At 44.0% G+C, this 17,833-nt stretch overlaps 1 protein-coding gene across 1 annotated transcript in view; it reads left to right on the top strand.

Annotated features, from left to right (window-relative positions):
- PKD1L1 (polycystin 1 like 1, transient receptor potential channel interacting) overlaps window positions 1-17,833 on the top strand; it is a 1,793,388-nt gene that overhangs the window by 731,287 nt on the left and 1,044,268 nt on the right. Inside the window, exons 24-25 of the mRNA XM_078688182.1 lie at window positions 10,534-11,007; window positions 11,622-11,741. Of these exons, the coding sequence (XP_078544308.1) occupies window positions 10,534-11,007; window positions 11,622-11,741 (594 nt within the window). The remainder of the gene's footprint in view (window positions 1-10,533; window positions 11,008-11,621; window positions 11,742-17,833) is intronic.

The raw sequence follows: 17,833 nt of genomic DNA, 5'->3' as shown, positions 1-17,833 counted from the left end.
TGAGAGAAATTTGAATCCCACAGTACAGAGCAGCAGCTCCAGCCACAGGTATTTGTCCCACTTGCACTAATACGCGCTTGCTGAGCACTGAATCAGTTAAAATATTCTACTAAGGGTGCGCTTTGTTTTTCTGTGTAGAATGCTGAAATCAACAATTCCATTTATGCGCAAATGAGAGATTAAATCAAGGTAGGCAATCCCTTCTCAAATTCTCCAAGCGAGTGTTTAACATAACGTGCACACCGCTAAGCGCCTGAACATTAATCTTTCCGATATCTCAAAACCCAAACGGATGGTCACGCCGCTTTTAATGGACCCTGCCAGCACTCGGCACTACTGAAAGTAAAAGGTATGCTTCCACCTCCCCAACTTGTTTTAGCTAGTGAATATATTGTACCAATTTCGTAATGATAAAAATTAAAAACATCCCTTAAATTCTTTTAGGCTTCTCTGCTTGGCCACGTTATTTCATTTAAACGGACCCCCAAAAGACCCGATCTGAAATTCAACACTGAGCAGCCTTGGTATGTAGCGCACACCGACATTACAGCTACTGTATGATAAAAAGGAGCCCACACACTAGATTAAGCAAAACATTGCTTTTGTATCCCACAGATACAAGATACATACAGCCCTGATGACAGACCAGTGACTCCAGTCTGGTCTAGAAACGCGTCGGCAGTATTGGTTGGGAGATATAAAGTATTACTGTTGCACTAAAGCTAGGACCGGCTGGTCCAGCACTAAAATATACAATATATTAAATCATTTATCTTCCCAACCCCTAGTTTCTCTCATTCAGTGTTTGTTAGCTTTTTGTTGTTCGTAATTGATATGTTTGTATTATTATTTTTTCAATAATGTCTGATGTGAGAATATTTTCTATTGTGTGTTATAATGATTTCTAAATGTGTAAATAGTCTTTGCCTTTAATGTTTGCTAACATTAGTCCAGCCTTGTAAATATTTGTAAATATTTGCAATCAATGTCTTTTTTCTGTCAGCAATTTTTTCAAATTATAGAAAATACAAAATGATTGACACAAAATAATGGTGTCCAGGGAAGCGATAATAAAGTGTTTCTTACCCTATATCAAAAAATTGTATTGAGTAACTGTGGTTTGGGCATTTTGTGTTGTTTACTAATGTTATTAGGTCTAGCCCTCACCACATAAAGGACCTAACCCCTTTTGTTCCCAACTGGATCTCATCATTGGCTCAGAGTTTAAGCGCCAGGGGTTTTATGCTCAGAGCAAAAAGGAGAGGCGAGAGGGGACACCCCTGTCGCGTGCCCCTACTCAAAGCAAACGGGGAAGAGGAGCATCCATTAGCCAAAACGCGTGAGGTAGGCTGATAGAAATTGGCCTTCACCATATTAATAAAAGGGTCCCCAAACCTGAATTTCCACATAGTTAAAAAAAGAAAAGCCCAATCGACCCGGTCGAAGGCCTTTTCCGCATCAAGACCCACCAACACTGCGGGAATTCGAAATCTCGTGGCCTTTTCAATAAAATGGACCGTGCGCCGGATGTTATCATGGGTTCGTCTGCCTTTTATAATGCTAGGCATTAGCGATTCTAGTCGCGCAGCTAAAAGAGTAGAGCTTGGCATCTAAATTGAGGAGCGCAATTGGTCTATAGGAGCCGCATAGATGCGGATCCTTACCAGGTTTAGGAATGACGGAAACCACGGCTTCCGCCATCGAATGAGAAACCCGCTCATTGGTAGCCACAGCCTGAAACAGGGACGTAGGATGGGGGAGAAGTTCTGCAGAAAAACACTTATAAAAATGGGCCGTAAGGCCATCGGGACCCGGGGCCTTGTGCAGCTTGAGTCTCGAGATGGCCACACCAATCTCCTCCTGGGTGATTGGGGCATCCAATTCCGCAGCCGACGCCGTCGATAATTGTGGAATGGACAGGCCATCCAAAAGCTGCTGCTGTGGCACCGTGTCCGGAATAGAACCCTGATATAGCTCCCTGTAGAATTCGCCAAACACTTCAGCCTTAGCCGTGTCTGAGTGGATGATATGTCCCTGACGGTTGAGGATACCTCCAATAAAATCCCTTTCCCGTTACACACGCAGCTGGCGTGCTAAGTGGGTACCCACCTTATTGCCCTGCAGAAAAGACGACAGACAGATCTTCAAGAGGGTGAATTCCCCCCGGTTAGAGTAGATAGATCTTAATTTGCCCCGGAGAGCCGTAAGCTGCCTCTGCAGAACGCGGTTTGGATTGGTTTTGTGTGCCTGCTCAACCAACCTTAGTTCTTCTTCGAAGGCTACCAGTTCCTTCGCTCTCTGCTTGTTTAAATTCGAGTTGAGTTGGATACATTTCCCGTAAATCACTGCTTTAAAAGCATCCCAGTTGTTCTGGGGGGACGTGTCTTGGGGGTCATTATGTAAGAAGAAGTCGGCAATGGCTGTTCGTAACTCTTCCTTGGTCTCGGGTCAGAGCTAGGGGGAAATACCATCTAGGAGTTCTAGGGGGAGACCCCACCCATTGCATACCTAAAGAGATCAAGTTGTGGTCGGACACTGAAATCTGCATAATCTGGGTCGCCTGAAGCATCCCAAATAATGCCTGACTAACAAATATATAGTCGATCCTCGAGTACGTCCTGTGCACGTGGGAATAGTGGGTATAATCCTTAGTGGTGGGATGTAATGTACACCAGGAATCAATAAGCCCCAGGTCAGCGAATTTCTGTTGTACCCTGTGGGGGAATGTACTGGTAGCTGTCTTGTTGAAGCTAGTGCTATCTACGGACCCCTGCCAGATGAGTTTAAAATTCCCTAGCAACACAATGACCCCTGTAGCAAAGCCCCCTATTAAATCAAGCGCTTGGGAGAGAAAGGCAGCCTGGCCCGAATTTGGTGCATAAAGGGAGACAAAGGTACAGAGCACACCTCTCAAAACGCCCCTTGACTAGTAGCAGCCTACCCTCCTTGTCAGACTTTTGAGCTTCAAATTGAAAGTTTGCGGACACATGAAACAGCAGTGCCACACCGTTGTGTTTCAAAGTGGCAGAGGAGGTATAAATGATCGGATAGCATCTGTGGCGGAGCCTAGAGACTTTGGCCCTCTTAAGATGAGTTTCCTGTAAGGCATCTACTTCAAATTTATGATCAGCAAGTACTTCCATATCTTCTGGCGCTTCTGTGGGGAATTTAGCCCCTTAACGTTCCATGAAGCGATGACAACCATCAAACATATGGACCACCCCCTGCCCTCCCAATCTCTCCGTGGAACCCCCCCTGTGCAAAAGTCCTGTTACACTTAACACATGGCCCCTTCCACCCCCTCCGCCCCAAACAAAATAGAACCAACTAAGTGCAAAAAAAAATCCCCTGAAGTCACCACCGGAATCCCCCACCCCCCCTCAACCCTCAACCAACTCTCCTGCAACCCCGAAGCCGAAGGATCTGAAGACCCTCAGCACACACTTCCCCCTAACCCCAAAGGAGAAATAATGGGGATCACGGACAAGGCCCGCACCTCCCGATCATAAAGCTAATACAACCTAGGGGATAGTGAAATAGCAAACAAGCAGAAAAACAAAAACCTCAGTGTCCTTGGAGTGGCAAAGCAACTGAACAGCCGCTCTCCGGTGAGCGCGCATGCCATCAGGGTGAATCATGCGGTCAGTCAGATCCATGGCATCCCAACGAAAGCTTCCCATGGCACAGTAAAGACGGGGAGCTCACACAAACAGTCACAAAAGTTGCAAAAATACCTGGCGGCTCCCCAGACCGGAGCCGAGAGCCGAAGAGGAACTGGAGGTCCACTTACCGACACCGATGTAACAGCTCCCAGAGGCTAGTCAGTTTCCAGAACAGACATTGGAACGCCAGGTCTGTGCATACCAGCAGCAGCAGGTCTGGACAGTTTCGGGTTCCAGCTAGAGGGCCCACCAGCCGGGCGGTCTTGAACATCTAGGAGCCCGGAGGAGGTGCACCGCCCATTTAACCATCTCTAAGGCCAGGAATAAAGCAGGGGAAGTCAACGACGTCTGGTGACGGTGTGCCATGCACTGGGACCGCTCCTCTGCGACCCCGCCACCTCCGAAGAGCCCGAGTCGGGCAACTCTTCAGGGAGCGGAAGCCCCAAAACCTTCAACCCCTCCATCAGGTTGGAAACGTGGTGGGTCTTGTTGCCATACTCGAAAACGAGGCCAAAGGGAAAGGACCATCGATAGCGGATCTTATCCTCCTGCAGCTTGGTGGTAATTGGACGCAGCGTCTGCCGGCGGGCCAGAGTCGCAGCCACCAGATCCTGGTATAGAGAGCAGCCAAGCCCCTGAAAGGATACCTCCACCTTTTTCCTGGAGGGTGAGAGAATGTCCTCTTTAACTTTGAAGGAATGCAGCTTAACCAGGACGTCACGTGGTCGCTTGCGTGCCCCCGTCTGCAAAGCTCCCACCCCGTGCACTCTGTCGATCTTAATCTTAAGCTGCTGGGGGGCGAGGACCTCAGCAAAGAAACCCGACACAAAGGCCTCCAAGTCCGGCCCCTCTGCCCCTTCCTCCAGATTTCGAATCCAAATGTTCTCCCTCCGGGTTCTGTTCTCCAGGTCCTCCGCTTTAATCTGAACCTGTTGCAACTGGGCCCGGAGGGACTGCTGCGTGTCATGCATCGTGGCCTGCGTGGACGTTAAAGTTTGCGTTTGACCTTCAACCTCCAGCAGCCAGGAGCCTATGGCATCTACATCTTGCCACAGCGTAGTAAGCTTCTCTGTGAGGTCAGTCTTCAGTTGGTCCACTGAGGTTTTGAGGTCTTGCTTAAACTCACGGCAAAGCCCCACCTTGAAATCCCGGAGCGTTGCCACTAGATCTTTGGGGGTGAGCGCCATGTCTTGCAGTGAGGCAGGATCTTCCCGGGAAGCCACCCGGCCAGAGGTTTGAAGTATGTGGAAACCTTGTTGGTTTGCTTCTTGGGAGGCATAAGGTCCCTCCCCCTGGAACCAGGCGACGCTCAGGGAGTGCACCAGTCGAACCAGGATCGAGGGGTGACCAGAGCTGACCACAATGAGGGGTTGGGAACAGCCAAGATATGAGACTTCACACTGCAGACCCCTGAACCTGACAGTAACACAAAGCACTCCACCAGGCAAGCGAGAGCTGTCCAGAACATCCGCTAATGACTGGAGCCTTCTTCACGACAAGGTAGACCCCCACTGCTCCTCTCAATCTGTGAGACACTTGTTACCGCAACGCAGCAGCAGCAGCTCCCCATGTTGCACTGGTAGCCGGTAATCGCAGGATGGCCACCGCCGCCATGTTAGGATCAGGCAAAGTCATCTCCGAGCACGAGGAGAGACCGATCTAATGTGGCGCCCAGGAGACGGCAGGAAAGCACAGGCCCACCACCTCAGACGAGCGGGGGGCACAAGCGACACCCCCGCCATCGCTAGCACCCGGCAATGTCTCTCCCGAGCCCCGCGGGCGAAATGGGGCCAAAACCGGGCGGCCCGCCCCGATCCACTCACCGCATCCCGGCGGTACATAAACCGGCAAGCACTGCACCTCCTCAAATGGGCACCTTGGGGGGGCCTCGCATAACAGCCCTCCGGTTATTCCTGGGGCCGGCCCACACTCCGCTCACCCCTGGAGATCCCGGCGCAGCTCCTCGCAAAATGCGAGAGACTCTGGAGCACCTCCTCAAGCGCCACTACATCCGACTCCGGGCTCCGCGATCGTTACCTCTCGGACCGGACACTTCTATGAGGCTTTGGACGCCCGTGGACCAAAGATAGCCATCCCCAGGGTGCAGGTAAGGGCCAAAGACGATTGGGCGGATGCGGAGCTGAGCGATTTCACGACCGCTCCGCCATCTTACTTGGCCAGGCCCCCCAGTATTATGCTTTTTGATGGTCCAGTTATAAAGACTTGGGTAATGGAGGAAATAAAAAATTTGCATTGCTGTCGCAACAACGAACTTTCACTCAGTATGTCTGAAATGGGGAATTAAAGGTCTGTCAAAGATTATCACTATTGTACACTTATACTCTGCTGTATTACATCAATCAGTGTGGCTGGGAAAATAGTAGTGCCAGCAGTGCAGCAACAGAAGAGTTTCTGTTGTAAGATTATGATTAAGCAGGCCACCTCTGCGTTCCCTGAGTAGAAGCTCTATTCAGATGGGGTAGACATTCTTGAAATTGGTGCTTCTATAAATGCCATTTGGTTCATGTAAACTGTCTGAGGCGTGGATTTGATTTGTCAAGTTGCTACTGAATTTGACCTCCACTCACCCAGATGATAATTAAACATAACTGCTAGGGGATCACTGAAGAAGAGGGGAATATAAAAACAAAATAGACTAACTGTTAATAGGAAGATCAGAGAGTTAATTTAAGCTGATAGCATATAACCAAGCAATCTGTCGTAAGCACCTGGGAATGTAGATCAAGGGCTGGAATACGCATAACCATCATACAGAACACGAAATAGCATTGATAACCCATAACCAAGATTCAAGCCTGTACATATGTGAGAAGTTGACCTGATGTATGATGTCTCCAATTCTGGGGGCACCTTGTATCAGTCCAAACAATCCCTTATGGTGGTGGTTGTAAGTCAACCTTAAAAGACAAGCTATCCTAATGGTAGCATGGACTAAGCAGCCTAAAGGCTTAACTCAAGAGGGCATGTGAAGCCAGCTGTTTTACCATATGCAATCCTGTAATATCAAATGAAAGGACACCACACAAGTTATATATTATAAAAATATATGTATTTATTACTAGAATAATCCCCTGTACGAGTATAGAAGCACAAGCGTTTAAACAAAAGCACAGTATAACATATGAAAGTTGCACAATTATGGATGAGGCCGGTGGCCACTCAAACCATATATCAAAAAAGTGCTATAAGTATCACCTTTTGAACTGTGGTAAGGCCTGGGGCCTTGGGAATTGCTGGGACTACACTGGACTAACAGCAGTTAGGACGGGAGTAGCCCGCGGGAATCGGGTGCAGCGCTAAAAGCACACGCATGCACCAGTGCAAAGTCAATGGTGCGTAAAAGTTATCGAGTTACAGTTTTAAGAGTCTTTCGACTGGAATAGAATTACCACACTTTAAACTTAGACACTAGAGGTGTAAACCACTACAGGAGCACCGGTGTTGAATCGTTACCTCACTCACAGGAAGCGGGTGCATAGGTGCCAAAGTGTTTTGGGGTTTCGTCATGTAGATCTATGGAGCCTGGAGATGAAGATGCTGCAGGCGGCGGCCAGTAGAGAAGAGTCCAGTTGGATCCAAGGATGGATCGAAGTTGTAGAGTATCTGAAAGCAGAGGGGACAGAGTCTGGGTCACTAGCCAGTGACCAGGAAGGAACCAGGCAATGTCTGGCGCAATCAGGTGCTTGATGGGAAGCTTGTCTCCGCTGCCACGTGAACTCTGGGGCATCGAGGATGTCCAGGAGTGGATCACAAGCTGTCCCACAAAGCCTCTCGCTGTCGGCGGTGTCAACTTCTGGATCGGAGTTAACAAGCCTTGGCAAGTGCAACCCATTCAGGATTGGAAGATCGCTTCTTGTTCGGACCAGCAAGGTCAGATAGATTGCTCCTTTTCAGGGAAACGAGGGCCAGTCTGGAGCAACCAGACCAGCAGTGTAAATTTAAAGGATCGTTGGTATTGGGGCCACTAGCCAACGGGCAAGCGGCCGGACCAACGCGTCAAGCAGGAAAATGCAAAACGGCCCCACGCTGCACTCGGTGAGTGTGAAGGGAAGATCTTCGGTGCAAAAGCTGCTCGGGGTTAGGGCTTCTCAAACCCCAATGCACAGCTTCGAGGGAGCCTCGGGAGCTGCACGGTCAGCACTTTGTAGTTTTTCCAAGATGGCCGGCTCCACGTTTCACGTCGCCTCAGATTCGCTGGGACTGTGGATCGGGCAGTTAGAAGTCAAGTGAAGCTGGTCTTGTTGATCTTTGTTGCTCGAGTTCCGGCGGGAACTGCAACAAAGCAAATGGTGAGGCACTGGATGGCGCCTGTTTGTACAGGTTGGTCACTCCTTGACCACAAGGGAGATTCTTCAGTCTTCCACGTCGAGTGAGATGTCAAAGGGTCCAGAGTTCTGTATCAAAGTTTCAGTCAGGATAATCTGATGTGCACCAGCACAGCTCCTACCTTTATTCCAAATCAAGGGGCTGGATTACCTGCTAGGTCCCTCCTATGGGTGGCACCCAGGAAGGGGGTGGTTACACCCCTTTCCCCAGGTCCAGTTTCGTGCCAGAGCTGGGGATGGAGTGCCCCAGAACCGGTTTGAATGGATTTTGCATGGGACACCTTGTGTGCCCCAGGCAGTGTCTAGTTTCTTTCAACCCTCCCTGCTCCAATCCACTATCTCCTGCCTGGGGTGGTGTAACACCTCCCTGTGACAGGAAACCCTTTGTCCAGGCCTCCCCTGCCAAGTTTCGGTCAGCAGCAGGAGGCCAGACTTGTGTCGGGGCAGCAGCATCCATTTTGTGATGCTGAGGCTCTGGTTAGATTTAACCGCGTTTAAGTAAAGTAACATGTCTTCTCCCTCTAGAAGAGTGAAATTCTACCCCCGTCGCCAGAACTGGCGAGGGGGTAGTATTCCAAAGTGTATGACACCTTACACGACATGTTTTGATAAAGCCAAACCAAAGTTAGCAATAACCGCGAGGATTATAATGCACTTAAGAGTATATGGTATGGCAATACCCTGGAACAGCAGTAAGGAAATGGTTCCGAACACTGCAGACTGGCTCAGCTCATGCTAGAGCACCATCTCACATAAAACCAAGCACTCTGCCTCAAGGATTGTAAGGGCCTGCCATAGGAGTGACTTATAGGTGTATATGTGTCCAGATATATGTTTAGACATAGGTATACTATATCTAAGCAAGGGGTGATTACACAACCTTGCCCCAGCTGAGTGATCAGCCAGTTGTGTCATTTTGGATGGCCAGCCAGGGGTGGCAAAAGATATGCTGCAGCCCCTGGTAGGCCTTGGATGCACCTATGCCCTGGGCACCTATAGTGCACTGTACAGGGGACCCAATCCAATTTAGTTATGCACCTAGGTTACATGGAGTCCATTTTAAAGAGAGAGCAGATAGCCTGGGGCCCTGAATAGCAGGGTCCCAGGCCAACTAAGTCGAAAACCAGCTAAACACAAGGCAAATAATCTGGGGTAACCATAGTCAGGTGTCCACCTTCCTACAACATATATTATAATAAAAAACATTTCAACAGGGATAGGCCAGACCCCACATGTTTCTCATTGGAAGAAATTAAATATGTAGGTTTAGTGAATAAGGTAATTGTTTAACTTGCAGGCAATCTAAGGCTAGCCATCAATGAAGTGACATAAGCTGACTGCCTACCTGAGTCGCTAATGATATTTAGCTTTGAGTATAGTGCATTTTGGAGTTCACCCGATATCTGCAAATGGAAGGTGCAAAGAAAAGATAGACCAAGGTATGGAGTAGCCCTCTCACAGATGGTGGCATTTTAAAGTTTATAGTTTGTTATAACATTCCATGAAAATTATAAATATTTTTAGATTTTTTTAACGGATACCTGCAAGGTCGCTTATAGAGCATAAGGAATAAAGCAACATGTTTCAATCCAAGGTGAATACCAAACTAAAGTCTCATGTCTATAAAAAAAAAACATTAATGATAGTGGGTATAATTCGTGTTCCAAGCTAAATGCTTACTAAGATGACATCTACATTGTATGGTCACACACCTTTCAGCTATGCCAGCGCATAAAATGAAACATGTTAATGGTGGTCTAAATAGTATGCTATTCTCTCAATGCCTTCCATTCCTGAATGTTCCTGCCATGGTATACACACCTGCCCTTCTCACTTTTGCTCTTTCCTTCCACATATAGCCAGACACTTTGCTCAGGAGCCAGTACCTCATCCCCAATATCCTTCTTGCCCCTCCCTTCCCTAATGCCTACGTGAGTCTTGAGGTCTTGCGAAGGCAGCACTATAATTCTCCTACTCTCTGCACCACTATTTTTGTATGTTTTCCTAAAACTATTTTTGAACGTTGAAAGCTTTTGTTTTGGATGAAACAAGATTGAAATTTGTATTCTAATTCATCACTTCAAAGTATTTGTTTTCAAAGTAAGGAAGTAAGAATGACGAGGTTGTGCTAAGGTATCGTGTCTTCAAACTCCTTAGTCAACCTGAATTTTAGTAGCCGATACAAATAGGTTCCTGATGTTCATGATATTCTGGGGAATTTGAGCACAGAAACGATTGAGCCACAGCGATTGGGAAAAGACCCCATGGGCAAACCTTTAACAAATCATAGGGACCTTAGAATGTATTGTTCAAAACAATGATTGGGAGGATACATTGACTTATTGTGGCCCTAAATGGTTCAGTGTGTGTGTTGGATAACATTGAACTGTCTGTCGTTGCTTAATAATTTGGGTCCAGAATGTGACGCAATCAAATTGTTATTGCCATCATTATTGCTCCTGCCTCTTATTTAGTTTCACATGTTGGTTATAAATAGTAGTAATTATTAATAGCCTCTTTCTCAGTTCCTTTTTGCAGGATGGTGGATTTGATGGGATCTTTCAGTTCATATAGCAAAGCCTCAGATGCTCTGTTTGTGGTTCTTGATCAAACCACCACTAGTTTAACTTCTGAGCCTACTGCCAACCCCCTTACCCTTGCTCTCACTATAACGGATTCAGTGGACAGTATTTATTGTAATCCAGCAAGTCTTACAGCACGCTCTACTGGGATAACTCAAACCTCAACACACTCGAACTCTCCGAGAATCTTTGTTAAAAGCACAGCTTCTGTCCCTAAAACTGAGTCTGCAGCCACCTTCAGAACTTCCAAGTCAGCAGCTGATGGATCTACTGTTATGACTGCTGCTACCACAACTTCTGCTGGGTTACTGGAATTGCCTGACCCTATCCCCAGCTTCTTGGAAGAAGCTCCAGCAAGGGCAAGACAACCAAGAAAAAAGAGATCACCCATGAGAAGCTCCACCGCCATTGCATCAGGTATGTTTTTCTTTGTGTTCTTTGTACTAGACTTTGGTGGAGTTGGCTGAATGTGTTACTGCATCCAATCTAGAAATTAGACACATCCATTGGTTAGTGGGCAAAACAAAGGGACACGATGATCACTGTCCGTGTTCCTTCCTGCTGACAGATGCTGCTAATGTAATGATTCTGAATAAAGTGCAGATGTAATGTCCCATTTGCATGTGTTGTATGAGATGTACTAGTGGGGTTTGACATACAAACAGTGGGCTGCATGTGCTATAATTCTCCTTTTTGCGCTGTGTTGTTAAGACAGTAATGGAGTGCACAAGTAGCACACGCGTATTCAGTGTGTCACGCATTGCAATAATGCACATGTGATGATTTTAAGCAATGAGTTTTTATTCAGACCTTGTGAACCATTTAACAACATTATTTTACTTTAGAATAAAACACAAGAACAAACATCAGTGCTATTTGTTTCTTATGTAGTGGTATTGCTCCATTACCAACATTCTTAAAGTGATCATAAAAGCACTGCCCAGCACTGTTTTTGTTGTGTGCTTGCAAGTCTTATTCTATACACCCCAGGATACTTAATCAGATCTTTTGTATTTTTCATTAAACTTTAGCTTTCCAACCCATATCTACAACTACTGTGAAAGACTCCTTCAGCAGTAGGCTAGGTTCTTCGAGGGACGCACTCTTACCTCCTGTCATTTCAGAAGGCGAAGTTGGAAGTTCCAGACCAGGTAAACTGCCCTCTTACATCTGAAGGTCTTGTATGTAGATCATGGTTTCACATGCCCATGACTCTGGGATCTTCGTTGATGCTGAATAGTACTTCTATCTCCCATTTTGTAGTATTGTCATGAAGCTGGGGGGTTTACATGGGGACCATTGCCCATGTCAGATTAGGTTGCACTAACATTTATGTCTACGCAGCTCTTCCCATTTGTACACATTTCATTGGCGTTATCTCCTCATTAATGTTTCACTGTGTTAAGACCTGATACTGGCGACTACCAAACAACATTTGAAAATCAAAGTACGTATGGCCCAGTAAAATGTGATTAAATGTGTATTCTGCTTGACTTTAAATATTTGGATGTGTTTTGTTAAATGTTGTGCACCACTTTAGGTAAAATCACAATTAGGCTGTAAATTGAAAAAGTTGGGTGCAAGTTGCTCGTACACTGATGGGCAGGAGTCCAGGTGGCCCAAAATAGGTTGTGTGCAGTTTGTTGACCATCTCCAGTCTGTGTAGCCAGAAATAGGGAATCACACACAATTCGATCATGACTGCACTCATTATCTTGTGTGCAAAATAGGTTTACATTCGGAGTACAAAATGCTGGTATTTTTACACCTGTAATTTGTACCCAGCTTCTAACCCTGGTTTGCCACACAAATTGTGCTTCCCAGTCAGCATTAGTCACCCTAAGGCGATCGGATGGGATGTATTTCTATTTGCACTTCTCTACTTTTAGAATATTTGCAACTATTCAACCAGTGCAGTTAAATCAGCTGCTGTGTGATCACACGCTGCCTTTGTGTCATATTTGGGTGCAGCGTTCTAATAAAAAGATCCCTATTTTGGGATTAAATGGTTTTTTTTACCTTGGTAGACACGAGTACTACTATGTGGGCAAGGACGATGTACTCTTCTTTGAAGGACCTTTCTAGTACCCCCATTTGATGGCAAAATTCAACCAGCATTACTGGTGGATTATCTTTGAAGTGTTTCTCAACCAAAGTGGCTCATCCTATGGCAAATACTGTCAGATATTTGTAGAAATACCTTCTATCCTGAGTCACAGGCAGGGCTAAGCCTAAATATACAAACTTCACGGGGGTGTAATTTGACCTACCTAGCCTACAATTCAAACCAACTTGGAAGTTAGAATTAAAGGGAGGGAGGAGATCTGTTTATAGTCCTTGTTCTAAGATATATGGTATAAAATACCCCCTACATTGCATTGTAAGGCTATTGCAAGTCAACAAGGAGTTCTGTCACCATAAAGAGGAATGAATCCAAAGGCCGAATTCCTTTGTAAGTTCATGGAACTCTAGGGTGACTTAATATACTTATGATGAAGGCATATGGCGTACCTTATTCCTAATAATACATGGTCACACCATACCCTGTCCCACACACATATCCCCGGACGGTGCTCCTTCATATGAAAGACATAGGATGTGCACACCATAACTAATTGTTGCAAAAAGATATTAGGATCAATTTAGTACAAGTCCGATTTAAAAAAACGGTGTAGCTCAGTAAGTGTTTGTATGTATTGGTATTTATATAGCGCAAACATAGCTGTTAAGCAATGGAGTGCTGTACATTGTGAGGGGTCGGGAGATGATCTAAAAGATTGAGTACATCAAGTGGGGATTACAGAAATGTATTTATAGGTAATGAAAACCATTGCAGTGAGAAGCCATCCACTATTTTAAAATGCATCTAACTGTTTAGCTTCTATACTTTATGTGCTATTTTTGTACTTTTGTGTAAACAATGTCTTCAGGTGTGTTTTTACATATATAGTAGCTGTTACCTTTTTAGGTCGAGCTTTTGAGACCTCATGTATATAATTTAATATATACTTCTTTGTGGGCTTACTGCTTTTCATTGGTTTGTTGCAGTGTCTTTTAAAACTCCTTGCTTGCTAGTGGTCACTCTTTCCTATTTGTTCCTCCTTTTCAATCCACGGAGCAGTTCCCCAGTACTTGTACCCTTCCACTTGTCACTTGTTTTGCCCTCCCTTCTGTCACTGCTTTCAATCACACAGCTGCCCGGCCACCTTGCTAAGTGCCGTGCACACTGCCTGCAGGGACATGCAGTTCCTCATGTGTTTTCAACATACAGCACCAGCGCTGCAGGGACTACATGTTTTGTTGTGCCCAGCACTGACTCACTTCCCTTGCGACTCCTTTACAATTTCCCCAACGTGCTTCTATTGTCACAACTCAGAATCAGAATGCACGCCTTTTAGTTTAGAAAGCTGTATTGAATCAGGTAAACCAAGTAAAACATTATTACAATACAAATAGCAATGAAAGTAAATCAAAAGGTTACACAATATAATGGTAGAACCAAAAAAATCCCAAAAAAGGGAAAATTAGGAAATATACCAAGAGAAGGTGCTTTTAAAGGTATTTTTATGATGAGAAAAAAGAGGGGGGACGAAAAAAGGGAAAAGAGAGAGAAAGGGGAAGAGCAGAAAAGAAAAAAAGGCAAACAATTCACATATTATAAGTAAAGCTTAAGGAACATGTTTAGAAAGGAAGTTGGTTAAAGGTAGCCATAACAGATCTTTTTTGATCAGATGGGGAGCAGTGGTAGCAAAAGCACGATCCAGTCTATGATGATGGCATAACAGATTCCACCAAGCATTGTACGAGATATTTGAGGTATTCGTCCAATTCGTTGTGATGACCTGCAAGGAAATAGCTATATACAGATCTATAAATTTACGTACATTGCAAGTAACATTCCAAATGAGGGAAGAGCCACCCAGAAAAATATGAACAATATCAAAGGGGTGATTAGAACACAAAATATCATTAAGCTTAAACCATATATGAGACCAAAGGGATTTAACCAATGGGCATTGGAAAAACATATGAAAAAAATCACTGTCAGTACAAGAACAGGACCAACACTTCTTAGACTCGGAGGCATTACATTTAAATAAATCAGCGGGGGTAAAGAAGAGTCGATTATAAAAAAATATATAAAGTCAGAGTGGTACTAGCTGAGCGAAAAACAGTGTGTATTTTAGACCAAATGGAGTCCCAAATTGGAAAAGAGAATTCTTGCGATAAATCCCTTTCCCAGGTAAGCTCAAGTTTAGATTTGAGTCGGTCTAGAGTGGAACGGGAAAGCATTTTGTAAATAACAGCAGCTTTGAAAGGAATAGTGAAATCTGGTGGAGGGGAATCTGATGGAGCAATAGTGGATAGGGAACTACGTTGGGATATGAAAGCGGTCAGGGCATGTTTAAGTAAAGGAAATTGAGAGGAATATGCATTGGATAAAGTAAAGGATGTACGAATATCAGAAAAATCCCTCAAAGAATTATCTTTGAGAAGAGTATCAGAAAGGATAATGCCTTTATCAATCCATTCTTTCCAAAAGAGTGCTTTATTATTAATCTTTAGAGATTGATTATGCCAAATCGGGGTAGGAGAATGTAACCGTGCCTGTGAGAGAAAAGAGCGAAGAATTAACAGGGCAAGTTCTTTTGAATGTTTGAAGGTGGGTGTAAGAAAACGTTTGGGGGGTTGAGTTAAGCGAGTGGATGTGAGAAAAGAGAAAGGGGAAAGTTGATCCAGTTCAATTGTACTCCATGCAGTCACAGGAAGAGAGGAAGAATTTTCTAAAAAAGGCCATATTTGTTATAATGTATAAGCAGAATGAAAGCGAGACAAATTGGGAAAATTGACCCCACCCAACTCCTTTGGTTGTTGGAGACGAGAAAGAGAAATCCTGGATTTGCGATTATTCCATAAGAATTTGATGAGAGCGCGATTTATAAGTGTAAAAACGTAAAGGGGAAGAGAAATTGGGTGGCATTGAAAGATAGAAATTAACAATAGGGAGAAGCATCATTTTAATGGTTGCCAATCTTCCCCACCAAGAAAGAAATAAAGGAGACCATCGATCAATAAGTGAGGAAAGCGTTATAAGATTATCTTTGTGGTTAATTTTAATGGTCTCTTTAATATTATTGGTGTAAAGGATACCCAAACATTTAATGCTTTTAGGATTCCATTCAAAACCAGAACCATGAAACATGTGAGGGAGGCAGAATTTATTGAGGGGTAATACTTCAGATTTATCTATAGTTAATTTATATCCTGAAACTGAGGAATATTCTTTTAATAAAGAGAAGAGAGCAGGTAAGGAAGTGAGAGGGTTAGATATATAGAGTAAAAAATCATCAGCATATGCAGTGAATTTAATATCATTCTTCTTATATAAAAAACAGTATAAGATGTAGAGCATCGAATTGTTTCTAAAAAAGGCTCTAGGGCTAGAATAAAAAGAAGGGGAGATAGGGGACAACCTTGTCTGGTACCTCTGTGTAAAGGAAAGTAAGAAGATTGAACTCCATTAACCCAAATAGAGGTAGAAGGAGCTGAATATAGCAAATGAATTAGCTTGATAATGTGAGGACTGAAACCATGCCATCTAAGTGCACCGAACATGAAGTCCCAGCTAACCCTATCAAATGCATTTTCAGCATCAAGGGTGATAGCAGCAACTGGGGAATCCATCCTCGAAGCAAGATGAATAATATTAAGAAAAGTCCTAGAATTCTCCGTAATAGATCTGCCGCCTTTAACAAACCCAGATTGATAGATATTAATAAGGTCAGGAATAACAGTGTTTAATCGAATAGCCAGAATGTTTGCATATATTTTACAATCTGTGTTAATTAATGAAATGGGCCGATAGTTTTTGCAAAGAGATGGATCCTTGTCTTTCTTAGGGAGTAAACATACCATCGCATGAGTGAACGAACCCCTGGACTTTCCCAGGGTAAGAAAATTATTAATTAAGGAGAATAAATGTGGGATTAGAACATTCTTAAAATGAAAATAAAAACGAACCGTGAATCCATCCGGACCAGAAGATTTATCTTTAGGTAAAAGAGTGATGGCATGAAGTAGCTCTTTTTTAGAGATAGGAGCATCGAGAGAGGAGAGCTCTATACAAGCGTCCAGGGATTTAGGAATAGATTGAAAAAAGGAGTCAATCAATTTGATTAGAAGAAGGGGTTGATTATGGAGTATTTAGAGAAGAATAATATTGGACGAAACAATCAAGAAACTTATCAGTAGAATGACGATTTCCATGGACATCAGTAATAACAGCGATTTTGGATTTTTGTTTTTTGATTTTTAGATAATTCGCAAGGGATTTACCAGCTTTAATTTGCCCACCATACATTTTTGCATAAAATTTAAGGAGATTATTACAAGCGGCATCCCCGGAGTGTTTGTTGTATTGTATTTTTGCTTTAATGAGAGAAGAAACAACAGAGTTAGTAGTAAAAAAAAGATGTTCAAGCTCTTTTATTTGTTTGAGAATAAGTGAAGATTGAGAGAGAGCTTTTTTCTTTTTACGAGAAACAAAGTCGATAATATAGCCTCCAGCAGCTGCCTTAAAGGCATCCCAAACAAAATGAAATTGAGATGTGGAGTGGAGATTGTGAAAAAATTCGTCCATGAAGATAGTAAATTGTTAGGTGAACTGGGGATCTAGAAGAAGGGAGTTTTTAAAGCGCCAACGCCGAGGGGTAGGGATGGAGGGAGGGATAATCAATATCCAGGATAACAGGGGCATGATCTGAGATAAGGATAGAACCTATTTCAGAGTTAGTCATGAATTGGAAAGTATGTTGTGAGAGAAAAATGTAGTCTATACGAGAGTGTGATGCATGTACAGGAGAAAAAAAGGAGAATTCTAATGTATCTGGATGGGAGATTCTCCAGGAGTCTATAAGGCCTCTAGAGGATATAGCTTTGTAGAAGGATTTTTGCATTTTATTAGGTACATATCTAGCTTGAGATTTCGGATCTAAAAAGGGATCCATAAGTTGATTACAGTCACCACCAACAATTAAATCATCAGTTGCATGTGAGGAGAGAAGCATAGAGAAATCATTCCAAAAAGTTAAGTCAACACCAGTTGGGCCATAAACATTGCAGAAGGATACATTTGTATTATTAACCATAACATCCAAAACCAACTATCTATCATTAGTATCATGAAACTCATTTTTTAACTGGATAGATAACGATTTATGGAACAGAATAATAACACAATTTT

The sequence above is a fragment of the Lissotriton helveticus genome, chromosome 4_1 (genome assembly GCF_964261635.1).
Source record: "Lissotriton helveticus chromosome 4_1, aLisHel1.1, whole genome shotgun sequence".
NCBI lineage: Eukaryota > Metazoa > Chordata > Amphibia > Caudata > Salamandridae > Lissotriton > Lissotriton helveticus.
This window is presented reverse-complemented; position numbering and strand designations above follow the sequence as displayed.